The sequence below is a fragment of the Mus musculus genome, chromosome 12 (genome assembly GCF_000001635.26).
Source record: "Mus musculus strain C57BL/6J chromosome 12, GRCm38.p6 C57BL/6J".
NCBI classification, from domain to species: domain Eukaryota; kingdom Metazoa; phylum Chordata; class Mammalia; order Rodentia; family Muridae; genus Mus; species Mus musculus.
Window position 1 is genome coordinate 95,760,914 of NC_000078.6, and position 24,948 is coordinate 95,785,861.

The 24,948-nt window shown below is 39.1% G+C and overlaps 1 protein-coding gene across 3 annotated transcripts in view; it reads left to right on the plus strand.

Moving 5' to 3' along the window:
• Positions 1 to 24,302, plus strand: part of Flrt2 (fibronectin leucine rich transmembrane protein 2) — a 93,210-nt gene extending 68,908 nt beyond the window's left edge. For all 3 annotated transcript variants that reach the window (XM_011244132.3, NM_201518.4, XM_006516055.4), the window contains one exon: positions 17,594 to 24,302. In XM_011244132.3, coding sequence (XP_011242434.1) covers positions 17,977 to 19,959 — 1,983 coding nt within the window. In that variant the 5' untranslated portion in view covers positions 17,594 to 17,976 and the 3' untranslated portion in view covers positions 19,960 to 24,302. The remainder of the gene's footprint in view (positions 1 to 17,593) is intronic.
• Positions 24,303 to 24,948: the final 646 nt, after the last annotated feature.

The following is a 24,948-nucleotide window of genomic DNA, read 5'->3' on the forward strand; positions in this document are numbered from 1 at the left end:
CCATGTGGTTGCTGGGAATTGAACTCAGGATTTCTGGAAGAGCAGCTAGTACTGGTACCCTCTGAGCTATCTCTCCAGCCTCATCAAAATAGCTCTTAAAGTTTAGTGTTGCTATATATTGAGTATTTTTTTTTATTAAGGGGCATAGTGAATTTCATTGTCTTCTCAGTAGTACACACATATTAAAAATGTTTAGGAATTGAATATTACTTCCTTTACCTTGAAATGTGCTTATTTGCTTTTGTAACATATTATACTAGTTGGATACTTATTAGCTTGATCTAACAGTGCCATTTACAATTGAAGAAATTGATAAATTATACCTTAGCCATGTGTTCTTAGACTTTCTTTTTTCTCTCCTTTTCTTCAGGCTTCCTGCCTGTATCATCTCTCCATTCTTGACTATACCTCCTACCCCTTCTTCCTTTACAGTGTCTCCCCCACATGCATGTTCTTTTTCAGCGTATGATACATTCACATGCGCATTAATTTACACAGAGCTTGAGAACAAAAGTGATTTATCCTTTGTCACATAGCTGAGTGCTATATGTCTGATAAAATAAAAGCATATTCAAAGATAGGCTACACACATCCATGGACATATGAAGTGGTTTCTCACAGTATTGCCACATTGATAGGCACAATGGTGCTTCCATAATATTTTGTCTGTAGTGCCAGTTCTTTGCATGGGAGGGACTAAAGAAATGGACTAAGGTGATGGAATATTTTAGGTCACTTCCAGATAGACAGGCAACATCAAAGAAGAGGAGGCATGAAAAACACTGTCATCTACCAATGGATCCATTTGGCTGGGAAGTTAAGAAGTATGCAATGAATTAGTGATAGCTTTTCTATTCTAAATATGGATCATGAGAAAATGTCAACGACATGGCTCAAAATGGAAAAGCTGGAGAAGAAACTAAAGGTTTGAAGTTCTAGCTAAATACATGGCTTTAAGTATTCCGTAGGTTTGGAAGTATAGACTGAATTTCTGGTAAAATGCTATACCTTTCTTAAATATTAAGGGTTCCATTTTCTCAGGAATCCAAATGCACAAAGGGCAGCAGGATAGAGATGCAGACAGGGAGAGGAGAGTGATGCTCTGTGAGAGGTGCAATGATGTCCCATTGTTGACAGAATTACTTGTATGTCACATTCATTATGAAATTTGGCCATAACTTTATAGAGGGTTCTGAGATACAATCGAACTTAATATGCTTAAAATAACCCCCAGTATCACCCATCACCTGTGGAAACGGGAACCCCTCATTAATGAGAGACAACAGATGCATTTGTCGTTAGTGGCCATGCCCCACAGAAAAATGGTGTAGAGAATAAACCTTGAATATCTTGCCAGACCAAAAGAAAGAACAAACACTGTGGCTTGACTCCAAGCTCTGCTGCCTGCTGCCTAGCCCAGCTTATGCAAATCCTTGGTAAGGCTGCTTTGTCTTTTAAAAAGGGAGACCTGGGATGATATTTGCTCCAAAGATACTGTGAAGTATCCAGTGAGGTGTATCAGGATAGTTTTTAGTGAACGTGTTGTGTACAAATATTAGATCTATACTAATCATCATTATTGGTAAAGCTTCAGAGGTTAGGATGACTTTGAAAGAATACTAAACGAGGTACTGCCTTGCTCCAGGCAGAGATCCTCATGAATGGGAACTTTTTCATTTAACATGGGAGATTTTAATTCCAAGTTCTACCATGGTCCTTGCACATTAAGAGATGGGGTTATTGTCTCAAGGAACAGTAAGTCTTGGACATTATAGATGCATTCTCTTTAAACATATATAAATATGAATAAAATTTATCAATAAATATTTATTAGTGATATTTGAGAGTATTTTGTCTACGCAGATATATTGTGGGAATATATAAACACAGTAAATGCAAATATAAGTATGTATATATTTCTCTCGATTACATACATTTGATGATTTTCTGTGCTATCTCCTGACCATAAGGTTTTGTCAAGTGTTGGTCCACCTTTTCAGCATCAAAATGTTGCTAATGTCATTCTTTTAGTGTGATTAGATTTCTTTGTGGAAAGGGTCCCACTGTAGCCCTGGTTCTTCTCTCTGCATTGATATTTTGGAAGAAGAGAGATGGCCCCTCTGATGTCATAGAAGCACCCTCTATTTCAAGGAACAACTTGAAGAAAGCAGGACTTATTACATTCTCTGCTTCTTTTGACTGCATCAGAATTTGTTCAAAACTTTGGAGTTTTCAAAGTGAGAGTCACTGAATGATGTCCTGCACTCATGGTAGAGAAGTATAATTTGAGCAAAATTCTGATTATTTTTCATGAGTGAACTATAAAGGGTGTAATTATAATTTATCAGCTACACTTTCAGATTAGTACCTTTTGTCACATCAACTGTATTGGTCTGGCAACTTATTGGAGAACAAGTTGTTTATGCCACAAATAAATGGTGTATCGTTCCAGGCATGGGATTCTGTGTGGATATCTTTGCTGCTGTGGATAATGATAATAATGATTTCCCATAACTCTGGATTAATAGCATGCACATTTTTGGGTTGTTTTTCAGGGAAGTGGGTATCTGCAGTTAATTTCTTACAGCTCACTGGAGAGTGTAAACAGGCAAACACAACTTATCTCTCATGCAACTTTCCCTCCAGTCTTTGATATGTCCCTAATCAAATAGTATCTCCTTCTATTGATCAGGGTACAATTTTGTACATCTATTCATGATGCTCTGCCTAGGGAACATCTTTGTCTTTATCCCAAGTAATACGTAGGTGGGATGTTGAAGTGCTTTATTGTTGTGTCCCCTACAGCTGCTTGGTATACACTGTCCACTTACAAGCTCACTTACTGACTAATGCAGTTATTCTGCTGGCATAAATTGCAGAGGAGAGGACATAGAGGTCCCTTTGTACTATAGAGAAGAGTGAAGTTGAAATCCTGGGCACTGGTTTTTACAGATGTTGGGATATACCCTAGTATACTTTCTAGAACAAGAAGATTTATTGAATAATTGAGAACCACATCAAAAATTTTCTGGAGTACTGTTCACTGCTAATGGAAGCTTTCTCATGAGGACATGATAAGAACCAATAAGAAATTTCTGATTCCCTTTTCAATTATATAATATGTGTGTGCATGCATGTGTGCACGTGTGTGTGTGTGTGTGCACGTTTGTGTGAGTGTGTTATCCTGGCAAAGATTTAATTTCTTGCCTAAGAATGGAAAAAAAATCAACAATTAAAATTGTACAGATTTCCAAGTAACAAAATATTTTTCTTGTGTTGCAATTGGGGCTGGCTATATTCATTTTATTAAGTTATATTTCTTTCACGGAAGTTCATGTCTGTTGCTTTCTACATTGTTTTGACGAGTTACAATGTCTCAAGAAGCCATTCTACTTGTTTCATAGGCTTAAAAACTGTTGCTGTGGAGTGTTGTGTTGTTTGTTATAGATTGGTGTTGGAAAAGCAGCACACATTTTACAGTTGGAATACAGGTTACTTCATACTTACAAGTAACTGTCAGTCGCGCCCATGAAAGCTGAGGGACACATCTGTATTTGGGTAACATTCAGAACGCAAAGAACAAGTTCCTATCTTTTCTCCAGGCCTTGCTTTCTTTTCCCCGAGTTTTCTACATGTTTGGATCTTCTCTGTTGTACCAGTCCTGCTTATTAAGCTAGGCGATATTTCCCAAGGATTTTTGAAATATTTCAAAAGTATGATCGTTGACATCTTTTGACTTTTTACCACCTACCTCATATGTTGGTCATTATCATTCCTGCTTGGTCAGGCTTTAAGGATGCATGATTAATATCTAGGCCATGTCTTCCACATTGCAATTCTTGGTAGGTCATTCCTCAAGGATCAATTACGACTATGGGATGCATTTATTTTTACAAATTGATCTGAGTGGAGAAATTGAGAAACAATGGGAAAATTACAACAAAAAAAGTTTCAAATGGAAACTTTGGAATTTCTCAAACAATGTGATATTTTACTGTTTTTTGTTTGTTTGTTTGTGTGTTTTTTGTTTTTTGTTTTTTTTTTTTTGTTTTTTGTTTTCTTTTGTTAATTGGATGAACTATAGAATCAATAAGTGGGTCCAGAGAAATGAAGTTGCTCTGAGTAGCTGTACTTCATGGCTGTGCTACAGAATTATTTTCAAAAAGGGATACCAACAGAGCAAAACTGGGAGACTGGTTTTTCCTTACTGAGTGTGTGTCTGCAAAGAGCTGTGATGCAGGAGTTAGGAAACAAAACAGGAAATTGGGGGATAAGTTTTAGATGTGTTTGGCTATCAGTGCAGTTATCAAAGACAGGAGAGCTCTTCTGTACAGAGTCCAGGGTTCCTTCAGGACTCAGAGAAACTATCACTATCTAGACATAGCCCTTTGGGGGCATGAAGGCAGTGAATCTGATACACAATGCAGATGTAGAGATTTGTGTGTGCCTGGAAGTCAACATTTTCATTTTCTCCTTTAATGCCGTCCTGGGCCTTTCCATCTGACTCAGTTAAGACTCACATCCTCTTGCATGCTTGCTTTGGTCTAAGACGACTTGTCATGGAGCCCAGTGCTTGGCTTGCACTCATGTGATTTTCTTACAGTAACCACAAACACAGGTGGAGATTAACCATAATCTCTTTTGGTAATTGTAGGTCTCTCCATCCTAGGATAATTTGCGAGGGGTTTTACCTCCACGACTCTAATGTTTAGGGTTTATAGAAGCATTTTATGCATTGGAAAATTGCTACTGTATTCAGGTTACCTAATATCAGACAAAGTTGGTAGTTACTTCAGTAAAATGAAGACATAAACATAAAATGCCAGTTTAAACATAAAACGTGCAGAGTTTGCCAGGAACTTGCCAGTCGGTGGAGCCCAGGTTTCAGCCTGCCACGGAGGTACTGTCTGAGGAGGCAGCAATGTTTCTTCCTTTCATGGAGGTTCCTCTTCTTGCCATTTTCTCTTTTATATTGGAAGGAAGATTTTTAAGATTCTTTCTATCTTGTCTGCCCACAACCTCAATTCATCAGTATTTTGACTTAGTGTTATTTTTTTAAAAAACATTGCTGGTGTTTATTGTTTTCTTCCTATTATTTACTTTGAAAGTTTCATACAAGTTCTACTGTATCATTGTAAGTTTATCTGATTTCTGCCCATGCTTCCAGGCTTCCCTTTTGTCCTTCTTCATCCTTTCATCCAACAACAGAAGACTGGGACCAGAAACTGTTGGAGTTATTGCTTCCTTCCTTTTTTCTTCCTTTGACCTAACCAATTACATTTTCATTTATGAATAACTCCTTCACATATCCATATTTTATTTCATTACCAAAATGTTATTCTGTCATATGACTACAATAAAAAAAATAATAATATGGGCGATATTACGTAGTCTTGAACTCCTGATAAGCAGGGTGCTCAGCCTTCAAAAGGAGTCATAGTTGGCCAGTGCTATGCTGTATAACTGCAATCCCTGCACAAAGAAAGCTGACACACGATGATTGTATGTTACGGTCAGCCTGCTCTGCAAAAGTGGGTCTAACAGATTCAAAAACAAATGTGTAAACAGAGTACTGGTAGAGACACAAGAATATATTCTTGGTATCCTGTGCTCATGGTGTCTTTTTGCCTATGTATTTTACTGAGGGCATGAGGGGAGCATGTTGGCACGGAAACCTCCAGGCCATAGATGTTAGCAGGGAGTTTTCAATTGCGTTACCTTAGAAAAGTGACCTAAATATTCGACTCTTCAGTGTGTACATCACAAAGGTGATAACTTAGTAATGTTTATTTCATAGTCCTGTCAGGAAGATGAGTTCAGTTGTCAAGTGTCACACAGCCATGTGATACACCTCCTTTTTCATCATGCTGGGTTCTCAGTAATATTCGATTACTTCTGTGCTTGGTGGTCTATGACACTGTACATTTTCATTGCTCTTCTCCGATGAGGCACCTCATATACCTTTATTCTCTTTACTTCATATCTTTGGAGCGACACAAACAATATCACATGGCTAGGTGATTTTACTCTTCTCATCGAAAGCCGATTTTCATTCTCCAGAGCTTACTGCCCTCATCAAAGCTCTAGAGTCTAGTCCCAGTATTGTGTTCTCTGTAGTACAGGCACTATGGAACCACATTAAAACGGGAATGACACTAATTGGGGTTTGAGCAACTGTCCCCTCAGAAGTCCCACCCTATTTCTGTCTCTCTGGCATTTGTCCCTTCTGAGACAGACACTTAGTGTTGGGAGCTATTGGTACAGAGGGTCAGTAAAATAACGAAGTACATCAGTGATTTTCATGGTCTGAGAAAGCAATTAGAGTTAGCGGATATCACTTATCTTAATGAACACTTAGCAGCAGTTTTCATCTTTGTTAATGGCTCGTCATTGAAGATATGAAGTCATAACTCACTGTCCTGGACTGGAGGGAGTTGATACATTCTTAGAACTGCTAAGAACACAGCACCTGAGAAATGACAGTTTTCATCTCTTAGAATAAAAAAATGCTCTAAGGGGATGTCTGGCAGCCGAAGTTAGGAGCAAAATGGGCATCAAGTGGTAAAGCTTATGCTCAGGTAGAATAGATGCTTTGTAAGACCTATTATGGAAATTGGGTGCAAGTGGGTTGTTTCTTTTGCCTTGTGGTAGAGCAAGGGGTTGAATAACTAACCTATGGCCCTATGCATGTTAGAACTCTGCTATTGTCCCTAGCTAAATCTGCCTGCTTTTTAATCATCCTCTGACTTTTGATTTCTTATATGTCATGTGTTTCTGCACATGTTGCTGTATTCTGAAGTTACATAGCTCTGCTTTAGCTACTCTGCCATGGCAAAAAACACCACCCATCAGGTTACTGTGGCTTAGTTAGCTTATTTTCTCTCATTTTGAGGGCCGAAATTCCCGAGTAGAGATATGGACAGAACTAGCTTCTTCTGAAGGCCCTCTTCTTGGATTGCATAAGACCTTAAGACCTTACTTTCTTCCTGTGTGCCTTGACATGGTCTGTCTTTTGTATAAATCTTCATCTTGTTCTCCTATTTTTTTATAACAACACCAGAGATATTAGCCTCTATCCCTAAATATAGCCCCATTTTAAAATATTAGAGGTTAAGACTTCAACAAATGAATTTGCATTCATGAATGGGTAATGGATTTTTATTTAATTCTAGTATGCATTAGGAGCTAGAAATTCTAGCAGTTAACTAATGTGCCATTTTCTAAAGTCTCTGTGCTTTGCTCACCCTGCCAATATGCTTAGGAAGCAAAATTCCTTAGTGACGTTTCTACTGATTCAATAACTGTGCCCATTTGTTCTTCGTGTAATGAGGTAAAGAAACATTATATCTGCCATCAGAACCACCATAACCCTATCATCAGAAAGAATAGCTGAGAGGTTTGCAAAGTTTTTGTGAAAAATATTTAGAGAAGTATGCTGCTGATAGAAATATTAAAAAGTTGCAAACCTTATTAACCAACTTTTTAAATGTGTATGCGGATAGTTTGTGTACTATGTGTGACCTATGCCTCAGAACATCCTGGAAAGCCAGGCAAGTTATACATTAGAATTCTCAAAGACCAGCAGGTTCAGACTCGAAAATTGGCAGTGTACTGATGACTGGCCTTTTATTCTTCCAGCTGTCTGTGCGCACACTCTAATCCCCAGCTGGGCCCTCTGTTCTTCCTCTGTCAACAAGCCTAGAAACATCATAATGTAAGCTACCCAGGCCCAGAAAGGTTTAACACATGATATTATGGGATCTGTGTACCTAAGATTCTGTCTAGGAAGGGCATTACTGACTTTAGTCAAGTATGCCACTTTGTACATTCCAGGCCCTGCATATGGGCACACCATTTGTCTAGGGCTGGCAATCTGGTCAGTTTTAACTTCCTCTGCAACTGTTACTAGTTTTGGGATTATTTCTATACTTTGAAGTTTCTGAACAATTCTCGCTGGAGAATAAGGAGAAAACAAGGTAGTCTCTGTATCCACAGCCTGGCTCCAAGACCAGTTCATCCCTAGTAAGGAAACAGGGCTCTAGGAAAACATACAATCCAAGGAAGAGGTATAGAATGAGTGGACTCCTGTCCCATTGAAAGGGATCCATGAGGACCCATTGTTGTTCCTTCTGTTTAGAGGAGGTAGCATAGATTCTTACCCTGGCAGGCTTCAAGAAGCCTGCCAAACTCTGGATTAATAATTAGGGTCACCAAAGATAATTTTCAAATGCCCCATGGTGTTTATCAACCTGTGCCTAGAAGAAATATGGCCTAAGAATTTCTTCACCACATCAAATAATGCTTGATCGAAAACAGCAGGTGGTCTATGACTTTGCCTGTGGAGGAGACACTGTGGTAAACTGGGAGGAAAGCTTCATGCCTGAGAGACGATGAAGAAGTCCCTTTTAATTAATTACATGACTGCTTTCACCCAGCACCTATAGATCTCTTTGTCATCAAAATCCTTGTTGACTCAAAGCTGCATTTCTCTTATGTATGTTTGTGTGTTTGTTTGTTTGCTCACTTATTTGTTTGTTTGTTTTTAATTATGCTTTGTCTAGTTCCAAAGAGAATTTGAGACAGCTGGACAAAATATGTAATGTGTTGAGGAGACATTCAAGTTGAAAGAATTCTGACAGTGGTTGAGGGATTCTTTTCTTCTTCAATTTCTTCTTCTTGAAAACATTTCCCATCTAGTTCCTTATGACCTCCTTTGGGTTCTTCACTGAACTCAGCTACAGTGTTGAATTCTTATATTCTCTTTATATCAACTCCTTGCTCAAGGGCAGTCAGTTGCAACTTTTCCCTCACTCCATGAATACAATCTCCAGGCTCATCAAAGCCACATTGTTTTTACATTCTAACTAACCCTCTAGAACTCTTGACTGTCTTCTTTTTCATTACAAGCTAATTGTTCTTAGTTTCTTAAGGCAGTCAGTAAGCTTTACCCCATTGGTATTGCAGCTGGCTTGGGCCTGGGCTATGTAATCCTGTTCTCTGATAATTGTTCCTCCTTATTTTGAATCCTGGTACTTAACAGCTGTCCTTGCATCTCATTTTTTATGTCTACTTTCATATCTACTCTATCTTAATTCACTCCTGTATGTCTTTCTGTTTATTCTATACGGTATTTTATTTTCTCCATGACATTGGTGATAATTTTATCATTCCAAATCTCTTTTGTTGTTATTTTGTTTTTATTTTAAATGTTTAATTTCTATCCGTATGACTGTGCTGGCTATAGGGAGTTCATCACTATTGCCTTGTACTACACAGGGACCACTAAACAAGGGATGAGTGAATAAGAAACACCGGCTTTAAGCAAAGATCTAGGCACAGAAACTTGACTCAGCCAGGAAAGCACTGGTCTCACCAGTGTGGAGTTTGGAACATCAAAATCTCCATAAAAATCTGGGCATAGTGCCCTGTGCCTATCTTCCCAGGGATGACAAAATGGGAGGTAGACAGAACACTGTTCCACGTTCACTGGTCAGCTTTCCTAGCCTAGCTGGCAATGTTCCAGCACATTGAGAGACACACTGTCTCAAACAAAAATGTGAAGGGCATCCAAATTGATATTCGTGATTATGGTCTAAACTGGTTGGGTAGTGACAAATATGTGAATGCTTCAAGCTGACGTGAACAGTGATTAAGGATGTGGGGGAAGTGAATTGGAAAATGAATCTTGGGTCATCTGCTTATGGCTCCTCCCTCTCCCAAGTGTTTCATTCTCTGGGACATGTGCTTTGCCGTGTTTTTTGAGTAATGATCCTCCGTTGGATGCAGTTCTCTACAACTTCATAACGGAATCCCATTCTCTACAATGCCACTCATGGTGACTACATCTCAACTCATTTTTCCAGAGCTCTCTATCAAAATAGCTCCCATGGTGGGATGAGAGGGAGAGAAATGGAATGTATCAGCAGAAGCAGTTCCACCACATGAGGGACCTAGAATTTGCGTTGCAGTTGCTTTTGTCACTTAGATCTAGTGACAAACAGGACCAGTATGCTGAACATTCCTTTTCTGAGTTTTATGTAATTGGAAAAGATTGATACTCCCTAGACATAACATGAGCAATAAGAAGTACACAACGTTGATGTCTTGCTCCCAAGTTAAGTTACTAAAGGATCTTTATTTTGTGGATTACTTTTAGTATTCCTCAGAACCAGGGCCTGCATTGCAGCTAAGCTAAAGAAGGCATGAGTAGCCCAGTCTCATGCAAGCATATAATGATCTCCTCATAACTATCTGTGGGTCAAATCTATTTTATTACCTCTTACTTCCCATTGCTCTCTGATGTGCACATTTCATTTACATTTAGCAATGAAGACAGTGGGTGCTCATCATCTGGTTAAAAAAGATTGAAAATGAATCTTAGCTATATTTTCAAGTGAATGTGTGTGTGTGTCTGTGGGAGTGTTGGAGATTTGGATCATTTTAACTGATATGGTAACTTTATGCTCACAGGCCTGGGAGATATCTCCCAAACCAAAATGTGTCCTGAGTTCTAAACAGAAAAGTAAAGATATGGTTTCTTCATTTGTGGACATGGGTGTATGTGGTCTCCTCTCCTCTTTCCTTATTCTTTCTTTCTCTTCTCCTCTTTTCTTCTCCTCTAGAATTAAATAGCTGAATCTTGTTGGCAGTATATAAATATGAGTGACAGGAGAATTATCCCTTTGCATTTGAAGTAACATGCAAAAGCAGTATATAGCCTAAGCAAGGTTCCTCTTGCATGTTTAAATATCTATGTGATTTCTCAAACAAATATCAATATCTCTCTGCTCCCCTTCTTCCACTCCCTGCTCTCTATATGCGTGGAGGCTTCTATAATTGGTTATGTGCTTTTAAAATATATTTTTCATTGGGTAATTTCTTCTGTGCATTGAACATCCTCTCTGGGTATGATGCAGATTACCCTTATCTAGGGTTTTATTTTAAGCATTAGGAATGAATAATCTTAGCATATATCCTCTCTTGCTCTGGGGATAGAACATCCTTGAGAGAATGAAAGAGAATCAAGGATCTGAAAGTAACCATCTTTCTTCTGTTTCTTCCCCTTCTCTTTCCCAAACTCCAGAAATAGTGACGAGAATGTAGCCTTGACACCTCAACATGACAGGGTTCTGAGGATGAGAGTGCTCATTGTAAAAAACACCTATTCAGAAAGAACTCTTATACCATTTACATCCCGAGTCATGACAAGGACCAAAATGGACTTAGGTGATGCATTTTTTTTCATTTTTTTAGGCACAAAACCAAATAAGTCACCTGGAAATAGACCCTATGCAGTTTTCTTTCATGTGCGTAATCCTTATTGCCCATGGAAAGCTGCATCCTCCTTCTGAAAGAGGCATAAGATTTTCTGTTCTGATATGTATATTATGTGTGGTGAAATATTTTGGTGGAGAAGTAGGCCATGTTTATATTTTTGGATTCAGTTTTTCTTCCCTCCCTCCCCTCCCCCGCCCCTTGGCTTTTTTATAGCTCTCAAAAATACTGGCCTATTTTTTATTGATACTGACTATGCAGAATGATAAAATGTTGTACAACTAAAGCTTGCTTGAACAATGAGCTTCTGTAAATGCTAAGTATTTCTGTAAATATTTAGAAATTCAATGAAGTACTGTAAATATGTAGAAACTAATGGCATTGTGTGAGCAGAAATACACATATTTTGTAGTGCACCACGGAAGAGTTCCTGATTTTAGCTCGCAGCCCACATAGAACTGAAGAATTAGGTAATGACGTGCCTCATTAGAAACCTAGTTTTCAATAATGTTTCACTTTGACCCTATTTCAAGGTTAATAAGACCAAATAATTTAGTACTATTTGTAAACCAAGCACAGTGCTGCAGCAATGTGAAGTTTTTGCCTGGATTCATGTTTTATACCTTATTCTTGGGTCATCTATTTCCTCAGTATTCAGAGACTATTCATCCATCTTTGTCACTTAGTCTTTCTGCATAGGTTAGGGTAGCTTAAAACTCTGAGAAGCCATTTTGAAATCTTATCTTTGTGATTTCTCATTGAACTTCAGATTGAAGATGTTGCAAAGGCTTACAGATTGTCTCTTTAAATGGAGCAATACCTGAAGGTCATTATTTAATTTGTTTACTTTTTATAAGCAGTTCTTAAATGCTTGCCATATACAGGTGAGGATTCTGGGGCAATAGCCAAGATAAAAATCTGACCAGCCTCCATGGAGAAACAAGGCCCTGTAGCTCATGTCTGTCCTCACACTCTCACCAAGTCTCTTATTCACTGATCAGCTATTCCATATGTCCATACATCTGCATCACTGGTAGCTAGGAATAGATACGTGTATAACGCCAAAGGGAAAATCGGTATTGAGCGAATGGAAGAAGGAAAGTGAGATTGACTGGATTTTAGAGAAGTGCCCTTGTCAAACAAGAATCAGATGCTCTGTGGTGTGGGAAGTATTGTTGTCTAAACTAATAGTTGAGAAAAAATGAACATAGTGAGCATCATTTTCAGTGTGTTGATGATAAGAGATGGCAGTACTCTTTCCTCCAGATGTCCCTAGAATGTTTGAGTCACAGAGGTGAAAGCAACTGCTCAAGTTAACACACAGAGTAAATGGAGGTGCTGATTGAGTTTATCCGACCTCTTCACTCACACCTTGCTCCGTACATTCTCCCTCTCGGTCTCTCTTAAACCAGCGTACTTTTGGCTTAATTGCTGCTGTCCTCAGGTTGTCTTTTCCATATCTAATCTTCCGCAGTTTTCTGTAAACACAGCTGATTGTTGCCTCTACATGATAAGCAGAGGCCTATCCAAAGTGAAACCAGGCTTCATCATCCTCCTCCTAGAAAGTGGATGACCCGAGATCAAATCCGAGTTTGATTGACTCCAAACTCACTGGTCTTTCAAAATGCTAAACCAGCTCCATTGTTACTGTTGCAGAGATCGAAGGGCATAGGGTATACATGCCATGAAAGCAGTTATTGAAGGAATATCTGGATGGATGCATTCAAAAGTGGTTAAATTTAGTTAACTGGGGGAAATTCACACAATGTGCATATCTAGTTACCTTTAACATGGACTAGAATGTTTATAGTTATAAGTTATAGGAGGGCCATCCTATATTCACCATGCCTTTTTGTAGTCTAATTGTTCTTCCTCCCAATTTCTCCTTCTGCACTTTGCTTTACGTGACTATAATCCTCAGCTTTGACAGTGGTCATCAGAAATTGTTTTATGAACATCTATTAAGGCAGCTGGTCATTCTAACTGCTAGCTCAAACCAACTTGGGTGGTTAATGTGCAAAGTGCTCAGTGCCTGGAGGCCCCCAATGTTACAGCTATTATAAGGTGATCCCTTGAATCTCTCAGTGAAATGAGGCAGGCAGGTGGCAGTAGTGAATGTGTATTCAGATTCTATGTATCCGACACTGTCATGGTGGCTGTTGGTTCTCAGATTATTTCTACCGCTCTAACTAATTGGAAACCACAGGAGAAAAACCTTTTAAGGCCCCCCCTAGAACCTGTGCTTGGCTAGAGTGGGTTTTATTGTTATGTTTACTGTTTTCAGATCTAGACTTAGTGGAGTCAGGAAATTGTCCAGTGCTTAAACTATATCCTTTCCTCCATCATCGTTCTTTCCTCCCTGGTACTTTTTTTTTTCATTTTCCTTTTCTGTTTCAGAAAAGAATATTCACCTCATGGTGTAGTTTAAAGGGGGAAAACGTAATTTCAAGATGAGGGAGAGCTTTCAAACCCCCTTCCTAATAGCACATCTTGATCAGTGCTACCAGGACATCTCTATTGTGACATCACAGTACCTATAACCTATGCTTCAGAGTGAAGAGCTGTGTGTTCCATCCCTAAATTACCTTAGTGGTTCCAGATTGCAAGGAAATCATTTCTAGGCTGGCTGGCAGTGTGGATGCTACACCCTCAAGGGTCTGATTTATGTTCAAATTGCTGCATTCCACACATTGCCTGAGTGGAATATGAACCTGGAAAGCTTTTCTAAGACAGTTCCTATTCAGATTAGCATCCTCTGCCCCAACAAATGTTTCTTGTGAGCTACCTTGGCCTGGATCTCACTGTGTATCCAAGGGGGACCTTAAACTGCTGATCTGGTTGCTAGAATTATAGGTGTGCATCAGCATGCCAGTTAATGTGGGGATGGGTATTGAACTTAGAACACTGTACATGCTAGGCAACTGATCTACGTCTCCCAACCTATTTTCTCTTTTGTACCATATGATAGCCAATGCTGTCCTATCACAATCGAGCCAGTATAACTAGCTCTGGAACCACTAAGGTTTTATTAGGTTTGTCCTGATATCACTATGTGATGCAATTGGCAGTGCTTATTGACGATTCTTATTTTCTGTTCTATGATTTTTATAGTCTGAGTTTATTAAGCGCTCCTGGAATCCAGCCTTCTGGAATTAATTAAAAAAACCCACTTCTTAGGCAGCATTCTGGCAGAAATGTGCAGAAAGCTTTTTGCGTAATTTATATGCTTTGAATCTCAGTTCCTATGAAAAGAGTTAAATTAACTTACAGTAGCCTAGAATAACTGCTGTTGTCACTGTTCTCGTTAAGAGATTGGCTGGACAATGTTCTCCTTGCCTCCAATCAGCAGTTGTACATTCTGCCTTTTGATGCTGTGCTGTTTTTGACTGTCCATGCAAATTTCTGTTTGTACCCTTAAAGATCTATATAGCCATTATTTGTAATCGGGTTTTGTGGGCTATGGGAGGGTCATATTCCAACCAGTATTCATATGAGTAAGGAAAAAAATGTTTGCTCTCTATATTTTGAGTTCATTTTATAAAGCATTTGTTATCATGGACTTTTAAATACTTGTAAATGAACTGTAGAATGAATTTTGTAATTTTTATTACATTCTAAAAGGACAATAAAGAGTTGGAGAAAGTCTTCTGCTGTAGAAACTTCAGTCACTCTCAGGTTAGGCTGGGTTTTATACCTTAGTTCAAGCCTCAGGCCGTCTGCACTCATAGCACAGGCTTTTTAGATGAACTCTGGCCGTGAGCCTTCTGCCCTTCAGACCCAGCCCTCCGTCCCTCCTGCTCGTGTTGTTGGTTGTTCAGTTTTTGTTGTTTGTTTTTCCAGATATGCCATGAATTAGGTTAGAGACCATTGCACAGTGCCAAATTTCTGGGTATTATAACCTTACAGCTCTTGAAATATTTTGCTAATTTCCTGATGACACGTTCCTTCCCCTGTCTAAACTTGAAACTCTGCTAGGTCAAAAATTGCATGGTCCCTTTAATGTGAATTAAGCATGTTAGTAATTAACTCAGAGTAACCAATAATATATATGTGTTACAGTAATGAAGTAAATAAAATCACTTCCTCTTGGACTTAGTTAGCCAAGAATAAATCCATATTTGAATTTTTTCATCTCATCTTCCCTGTCCATGTCTTCTGTCTGTCTATCTGTCCATCTGATGTGTGAATCTGAATCTGTGCCTGCCTTAAGGCTGCCTGTGCATCTGTTTCCTCTGTGTTTGTGTGTGTGTGTGTTGTATGACCTTGTGTCTATGTGTGTCTGTTCCAAAGGGCTTACTTTCTCTTTACTGAGCAGGACAGAAAGCATCACATGTGGAAAGAATGAGATACACTAATAAACCTCTTTAACAGAGTTTTATAAGAGATTAAGTCATTCCCATCAAATGATCACAACTGACTCAGGCAACAGTACTATAAATGTCATTGTTTATCAACCAATATCCATAAATGTTGTATCCAGCATTTATGGTAGAATTTTTTTTTAGAAGATTGCTTTTTTTATAGATGTTTAACAGTGTGCCAGCTTCTTACATAGATTCTTGGGATCTAAACTCAAGTTCCTGCTCACGTGCTTTGAGGACATTCTAGCCATCTCTACAACCTCCTTGACTGCTCGCTATTTAATTAAGATTGGTTTTGCTTGGGAAAGAGAACTTTTGAGAATATCCTTTTTGCTTCCAAGATTCCAACAAGTTTTAGGTTCTAATAATTAATTATATATTATAAAGTTCTAATAAGTTGGTGTTCCGAGTTCTTTTTGATGTCTTTTCTTTGTTTGATTGTTTTTGTTTTGTTTTGTTTACTGCCTTTAAATTACAGAATAAGTGTATACTATCTCTGACACTTAGATAACACTGACAGTACTCCTTTTTATTTTCAAATTGTAAATTTTAAGTCTAAAGATAGCTAAGGAAATAGTTTCAAGCAGAGCCTCTTTGCTGTGGATACACGCTGTTTCAATCTCCCTGTTGGTGAGAATTGAGGGCCTTGCAGCCAGCCATGTCCTATCATGTTAGTTTACTTTGCAAGGAAATCAAATCTGGCACCTTTCAATTAACTTTGTTCCCTCTCTCTATAAAAACAGATGGAACACATTGTGGAGCAAGGAAGGCACGAATCCTAATCTTGGATTACATTCACTGCCTTAATTGCAGCTTCTCTCCTTCCAAAACTTGGTAAAAGTCCTTCTGTAAAGGCAAGAAAGTACTGTCCCACTGGAAGGTGGTCACATTGAAACAGAATTCATTCTCATTTTTTGAGCTCGGCAATTCATAGGATAATCACAATGGCCTATCTCTTTTATACCTAGACATTCTAAGGGAGGGAATGTCTAAGTAGAAATTTTCCTGGTACTGCTGTTTGGTCAGTCTCCTGGGTAACAAGTTTAAGTTATTCTACAGGGGGAAAAGGTGGAGCAGGTAGAAAAGAGATTTCTTTGCCTTACTTCTTCAGTTATATTTCTTCTGGGTATTGGGGGGGGGAATATGTGTGATATTTTTAGTGATACTGGTTATATGTAGTCATGATGTTAACTATCACAAAGGGGAATAATTATTCCACGTGTGTGTGTGTGTGTGTGTGTGTGTGTGTGTGTGTGTGTGTGTGCATGTGTGTGTTAGTAGGAAAAAGTGGAAGGAAGGAATTGTCTCAGGTTATTCTTATTCTCTTCTTACCTCCCCCCCCTTTATTGCGTATTCTCTGGAATTCTCCATTAATCACAAACACTCATTTATACAAGATTTTGAGAATATATTTTGCAGGAGATAGAAATTAACATATTTTCAGTTCTCCTGCCATATCTAAATTATTACACGGTAATTATGTTTTATGGGAGAATTTCTTAAGAAGGGTGCATTTTCAAATGGCTTAGTACCCATTTTGCATTTGTATAATTGATAATTCTGCAGGGCTCCCTGTCATTTTCAGAGTGCCATCCAAAACAATAGAGCTTTCAAGTAATCTTCACTGACAGACACCATGTATCTAACAGCGTGTCACTTGCACTTACCTGTCAGTATATGCAGACAGATATCTGAAAATACTGACTGGGGTATAAAATATCCCTAGGATTTTTGTCAATAAACTGTAATAGTCCCATCTCCTTTGGAAGATTTTGACCAACAAACATTTCTTTCTTAAATATCTTTCAATTAAACTGTTGTCACTTATAATGCCAACTCCTGCCAACCTGGCTCCCCTTACTTTAGCCCCAGTCAGAGTTTTGCTCCAGGACTTAGATGTAGTAAATACTTCTTCTATTACTTCACTTACTGACTCCTATGTTTTCTCTCTATGACAGATTACAGACTCTGCATAAGCAAGAAATTCCTAGGCTGCTCTCCACTGGCCTGACTTTCTATAGAAGAAAGAAGATTTGCCTGCCTGGCTGGACTTCTCTTAACAGTACTTCGCATCACGCTTTGCTTGTGTCGAAAATCCTGAGTTGTTTTTGCACATGGAGGACCACTGCATGAGGGCAACCTAGGCAGATCAGACTGAAGACATCAGAAAGATTGTGTTACCATCTTCCCTCAGACCATTTCCTCTAATAGAAGTTCTAGACTTTGACAGAACCTGGTCCGGTCATTTTGATTTTGCTTTCTGGTGTTATTGTTTGTTGTGCTTTTGTTTTTGATTTATTTTTTTCCCCATCACGTTGCATTTTATTTCTGTCCTCCAGAAATGGGCCTACAGACTACAAAGTGGCCCGGCCGTGGGGCTTTCATCCTCAAATTTTGGCTCATCATTTCCCTGGGACTCTACTTACAAGTGTCAAAACTCCTGGCCTGCCCTAGTGTATGCCGCTGTGACAGGAACTTTGTCTACTGTAACGAGAGAAGCTTGACCTCAGTGCCTCTTGGGATCCCGGAGGGCGTAACCGTACTCTACCTCCACAACAACCAAATTAATAATGCTGGCTTTCCTGCAGAGCTGCACAATGTCCAGTCAGTGCACACTGTCTACCTTTATGGCAACCAGTTGGATGAGTTCCCCATGAACCTTCCCAAGAATGTCAGAGTTCTCCATCTGCAGGAAAACAACATTCAGACCATCTCGCGGGCTGCTCTCGCTCAGCTCCTCAAGCTGGAAGAACTCCACCTGGACGACAACTCCATATCTACAGTGGGAGTAGAAGACGGAGCGTTCCGGGAGGCGATTAGCCTCAAACTGTTGTTTTTATCGAAGAATCACCTGAGTAGCGTGCCTGTTGGGCTTCCTGTAGACTTGCAAGAGCTGAGAGTGGATGAAAACCGAATTGCCGTCATATCAGACATGGCCTTTCAGAACCTCACAAGCTTGGAGCGCCTGATCGTGGATGGGAATCTTCTGACCAACAAGGGCATTGCTGAGGGTACCTTCAGTCATCTCACCAAGCTCAAGGAATTTTCTATAGTCCGGAACTCGCTCTCCCACCCACCTCCTGATCTCCCAGGTACGCATCTGATCAGGCTCTACTTGCAGGATAACCAGATAAACCATATCCCATTGACAGCCTTCGCAAACCTCCGTAAGCTGGAAAGGCTAGATATATCCAACAACCAGCTACGAATGTTAACTCAAGGAGTCTTCGATCATCTCTCCAACCTGAAACAACTCACTGCGCGGAATAACCCTTGGTTTTGTGACTGCAGCATTAAATGGGTCACAGAATGGCTCAAGTATATCCCTTCTTCTCTCAACGTGCGTGGTTTCATGTGCCAAGGTCCTGAGCAAGTCCGCGGGATGGCTGTCAGGGAGTTGAATATGAATCTTTTGTCTTGTCCCACCACGACTCCTGGCCTACCTGTCTTTACCCCAGCTCCAAGTACCGTTTCTCCAACAACTCAGTCTCCTACTCTCTCTGTTCCAAGCCCCAGCAGAGGCTCTGTGCCTCCAGCTCCTACCCCATCGAAACTTCCCACCATCCCTGATTGGGATGGCAGAGAAAGAGTGACCCCACCTATTTCTGAAAGGATCCAACTTTCCATCCACTTTGTTAATGATACTTCGATTCAAGTCAGCTGGCTGTCTCTCTTTACTGTGATGGCCTACAAACTGACATGGGTGAAAATGGGCCACAGTCTCGTAGGGGGCATCGTTCAGGAACGAATTGTCAGTGGTGAGAAGCAACACCTGAGCTTGGTTAATTTAGAGCCCAGATCCACGTATAGGATTTGTTTAGTGCCGCTGGATGCGTTCAACTACCGCACTGTGGAAGATACCATCTGTTCGGAGGCTACCACCCATGCCTCTTATTTGAACAACGGCAGCAACACTGCTTCTAGCCATGAGCAGACGACTTCCCACAGTATGGGCTCCCCTTTTCTGCTCGCAGGCTTGATTGGGGGCGCAGTGATTTTTGTGCTCGTTGTCTTGCTCAGCGTCTTTTGCTGGCACATGCACAAAAAGGGACGCTACACCTCCCAGAAGTGGAAATACAACCGGGGCCGACGGAAAGACGACTATTGTGAAGCGGGTACCAAAAAAGACAACTCCATCTTGGAGATGACAGAAACAAGTTTTCAGATTGTCTCCTTAAATAACGATCAGCTCCTTAAAGGAGATTTCAGACTGCAGCCCATTTATACCCCAAATGGGGGCATTAATTACACAGACTGCCACATCCCCAACAACATGAGATACTGCAACAGCAGTGTGCCAGATCTAGAGCATTGCCATACGTAACAGCCTAGAGGTCCAGCGTTAGAAAGGTGGACAAACAAACTCTCAAGAACACACATACGTGTGCACATAAAGACACGCAAATTACATTTGATAAATGTTACCCAGATGCATTTGTGCATTTGAATACTCTGTAATTTATACGGTGTACTATATAACGGGATTTAAAAAAAAAGTGCTATCTTTTCTATTTCAAGTTAATTACAAACAGTTTTGTAACTCTTTGCTTTTTAAAATTAAAAAAAAAATGTTGCTGAAGTACTGTACGGGGTTGTACAATGAGAACCCGATGCCAAGGCAGAAGAATGAGCAAATCATCCTTAAGATGCAGATTAACCACTTCGCTGTTGAGGCTGTCAGAACAAATTCCTTTCCTAGAGCTGATAGTCAGATGAAAGGATAATGTCAGGTGGGCTCATCAGAGTAAGAGGGAGAGTTTGAGTAAAGAAAGAACGGCCTAGTTATTTCTATGTTTTCTATACCTCCTGGAAGACACAGTTTGTGGGAAATAAATCTATAATATAATAATTGAGGAAGTTACTCCAGTTTGACTGAATGCAGGAACTAGAATATCATGAGGAAGCCAGTTCCCATGAGATAAGTTAGGCCTACTTGACCAAATCAAGGAAACTGAGAGATTTGGAATGTCCTTAAAGCCCCAAGGTTGGCTTTCTGACTGTGAACTTGGAAATCACTCTTCAGGCTTCCCTGGCCTTACGTGATAACAGATTGGAAACCTGAGTCTCATTCTTGGTGTCTTCAGGAACCAGTAGGATCAGTTCTAGCAAGAAAATTCCCCTTAAAACTGTCACTGTTCAAATCACATGTCAGGTTGAATCCTATCCAACAGAGTTATATTCTAGAATAATTTTTTAGAAGAGGCTAATAAAAATAATGGGAAGAATTATATTGAATGCAATTATTTTTGATAACAAAAATTATTTGGGTATATTCACTGAGGCTATATCAACATGATATTTAGACCAACAAAGGAGCAGTGTTCAGAATCTACTACCATGTGTTGATTTAAAAAGTACTAATGACATTTAGACAAAAATATTGGTGGTTCTCTTTCACTGTGTCAATGGACTCTGTATCACGTTGAAATAGCTTGAATTAATACCTATATTCTCCCTCAAATTCTTGTCTTCCGATCATCTTGCATATATTTTTTTGTAATTAAGTTGTATATGCCATCTTTGCCCCATGCCCCCACTGAATATTTCAAAGAAAAATATGGATGCAAATTTTGGTTGCACAAAATATTCTTGGTGTATTTTTGCATATTAAAGCCCATATTACCATTCCTTGCCAATGATTCTGTGAAGGCGCCCAAGCTGGCCAAATCAGTGCGTATTGTTAAAAGCAATACTATATTTTCATTTTGAATTAACTTTGCTCCTGTTCCACATGGAAATTCCATTTGTTTCTTTTAGATTGTGGATATCCCTGTAATTTGGTAATTATGGAATGATAATTAACCATTTGGTAAAAGACTACCCGTGAAAAGGAGTAAGTCAGAGAGTGAAAGTTTCCCCAAATCATGGCAGACTAGGCTAAAAGCAGAGGGCATGGTAGGATAGAGGTACATTAATGGTTGATGCTAGATATTTTTGAAGCAAGTCCATTTTCAGGAAACATGCATAATTTATCCTAATTCTTGCCATCACATAGGTGTAGAAGGGCTATAGACCATATGTACTGTCTAAAGAAATTCACCCGTGGGGACTTTTTTTTTCAAAGCCACTTTTAGACATTTCATTCTCTGCTCCTTTAACATCATCCTCCACTTTAGAGACCCGTGAAATCAATGTAATCCTCTTCTTGCTTTCTCTCTCTCTCTCTAAGCAAAATAAAACTGTGATGTGTCTTCTTGTAAAATTTAGGTATACAATGCTATGCAAGCTTTTCTTTATAGTGAGAGCTTTATTTTCGTTAATAATATACCCCAACTTATATGTTTTAATCTCCCTCATCCCTCAGAATAGGCAGAAAAATATAACTGCAGTGATAATGTTATAGACAAAAGCATTAAAACTGTGCAGTCAATAGACCTGAACATAGTTATGAATTAATTTAATTAATTCTAAAATGACTCGGGTTTCCCCTTTAGTCTATTAGCTCAAGGGTTTGGGCTGTTGGTTTCTGTAAAAGTAGGTTCACACAGTAAAGGGATAATACCATCTGGAACAATGATCAGTGTAGAGTTACATCATCTAAAACCAGGACAGTAATGTGGGGCTCTATGTGGTAGCTGGATGTTTCCCTTTCAATGTCCTCATGCCTCTCACTTTGTAGGTAAAACTGTGTGCTGAAAATATAATGGTACTTTGATTATTTTGAGGATTTTTATTTTCTTATATAAGAAGAAAATCATTATTGTCTCTTGGTATTGCATATTTAACTCTCAGTGGTATTTGGGACTGTGGAAATGTCTTCTTTGTCCCAAGAGGAACGAGAGTGGAGTGATTCCCACAATATTGTATGGTGTCCACAACACTACTGGGAGTCCAAGTGGTACTGGGGAGGGCCAGTCATGTGAAACAATTAGGGTGCTCTCAAAATTGCTCTGGTAGAAGGTATTTCTGAAACCGAGTCTTTATTTTGATCTCATAAACAACATGGGACGGGCATCTACCATGAAAATCAGTACCTATCCATAGTACTGTGCTTGAGGGACTCGCCTACATCAGATTAGAAATCACCTCATGGAATCTATACTAGCATATGAAAATTTGAAAAAAAAAAAACCAAACAAACAAACAAATTGCCAGCAGTCCTTACTGGATGACATTTTGGCTGTCATCTTTAATCAGGAGACTACATTCCATAGTTACATCTCCTCTGATTTTGGTCCTCTCTCAGCCTCATCATTACTTATTTTGAGGTAATTAGTCAAAAGTCAAAGTTGAGTTGATCCCATATATTGTCTACTCCTTGTCTGCCCAGTAACTATTTGCACAGAGGACATTGCAAAAGGCAAAGCAAAGCATGATCATACAGATGTTATTGGTAGTTAAATGGAAGGTGATCACCAATACATTTTTGCTCATCAAGATGCATTTGACCCTGGGGAGGTTCTGGGTTTCACTTAAACACTGCCATATGCACTGGAGAGGTAGTACAACACATGCGTCAATCACAGACAGGCATGACAAGAGTAAAAATCCTCCCTTGTGACAAATAATGCTATTTGTAATTTTCCAGATGTTTGTTGATACAATATTAGACATTTTCTCTTGAGAGTAAAAACAAAATCTGTAATATCAACTTTTTGATAAAAATGTATTAATGGCATAGCTAATATTACACCTTTGGTTTTTCTTTTTTTGAACAATGGAGGTCATAATGGTCTAAGGCATGGCACACAGCCAGAACTTCCTTCTCCCCTTGAGAAAACGTAGCTCTTCATGTGAGGGGAGCATCTATTCCAAACACAAGGCAGCACTGTTTAATTCAGAGGCAGGTGCCGCACTGGATCAGCATACTTCAAGCTGCAGTGTCCCCTGCAGCTTTGAACAGTGAAGTGGTTAATTTCCATAGATGTCTTTATAGCATTTATCTCTGACCTATCAAAAGAGGATATTAGATGTTGCTTTAGAACTTGAGGATAACATATCAGCTCATAACTTGTTTTTTTTTTTCCCCAAATGAATGGGAAAGCAAAACAGAAGAGTTCCCAACACAAAAAATAGTATTTACATAAAACAACTCTCAATTCTTAGCCTTGTTAAACTTTGCTGTTTTAAAAGTTAAAGTAAGCGAAGAAAGGAAGCTGTATCTACACTGCTTTCCAGTTTAATCAGCGGGATCGAAAGAATAGTTGGCAACAGCGATGCTTTTCACTGATTGTGGGGGGAAGCCTTTTGTACACAGTATAATACTGTTTTAGCAAACCAGGCTGTTTTGTTATAGTATTTGGTTTTCTAGCTGCACATCCACGAGAAGAGCACAAACCAAGACCATAGCAACAGGCATTTTAAAATTAATATAAAACATGCAAATCCATGCATACACATACATTGGAGTGTTTGTAAAGGTGTCTATGGGATGTAAGATTTGTAACTACTTATGGCAAAATGAGGCATCACCACTGTATACCCTCCTAGGATGACATTTCTGAAAGGGTAACTCTTATGATCTGTTACTGTTTGAATCCTATGTTGATTTAATTCTAGTTTGTGTTTAGTGTGTTTCTCTGACAAGGGACTGCAAGGGGCTGGAAGATTCTGTGTCATGCATCCTCGGAGACCTACCATGTTGCACACTTTGTTAACTACAAACTTCACTCTACACTATACAGTACCTTGTTGATATATTCAGTAAAGGCTTATTTTAAAAGAAAACCTATTGTGTTTATCTGAGTAAATTCATCGAAATATAACTTGTATTCATGCTGCAATGTAAATAGAAAATGAGAAACTTTTCATACAAAAACATGCCAGAGGGTAAGCAGTTTGTCGAGCATTCATGTCTTCCTACTGTTAACCTCTATTTTCAGATCATAGTTCTTTTTCTGTAAGAAGTTAATGTGATAGTCTAGTGTTCCTTCCTTCTTTCCCCACTGAAATATTTTTAGAAAATTTTATTATATCCAAATCACCACACAAAAAAAACCAGGATTCTGTACTTGAGAAATGCAAATAGACACACATAACTAATATGTATACAATACAGATTTATCTGTCTTTCACAATATAACCTGTTCATTTTGAACAATAACGTTGAGAATTCTTGTCCCTTCTATTTAGGTATTCCTTGCTGGATATTCGTCTGTACTTTTTGATGGATACTCAAGATAGGGCATCTACTCATATAACTCCCATTGGACTCTAGTTAGACTTCCAAAACTTTTCCGGAATTCCCTTCTCTAACACTTGGCCTTTTCAACACTGGTGTATTTGACATGGGACAAATTAGTCAAGAAATAAAATATAAAGTTTATGTGAACCACCATCACTAATCCAGGACCTCAACTGGATAGTTAACTGT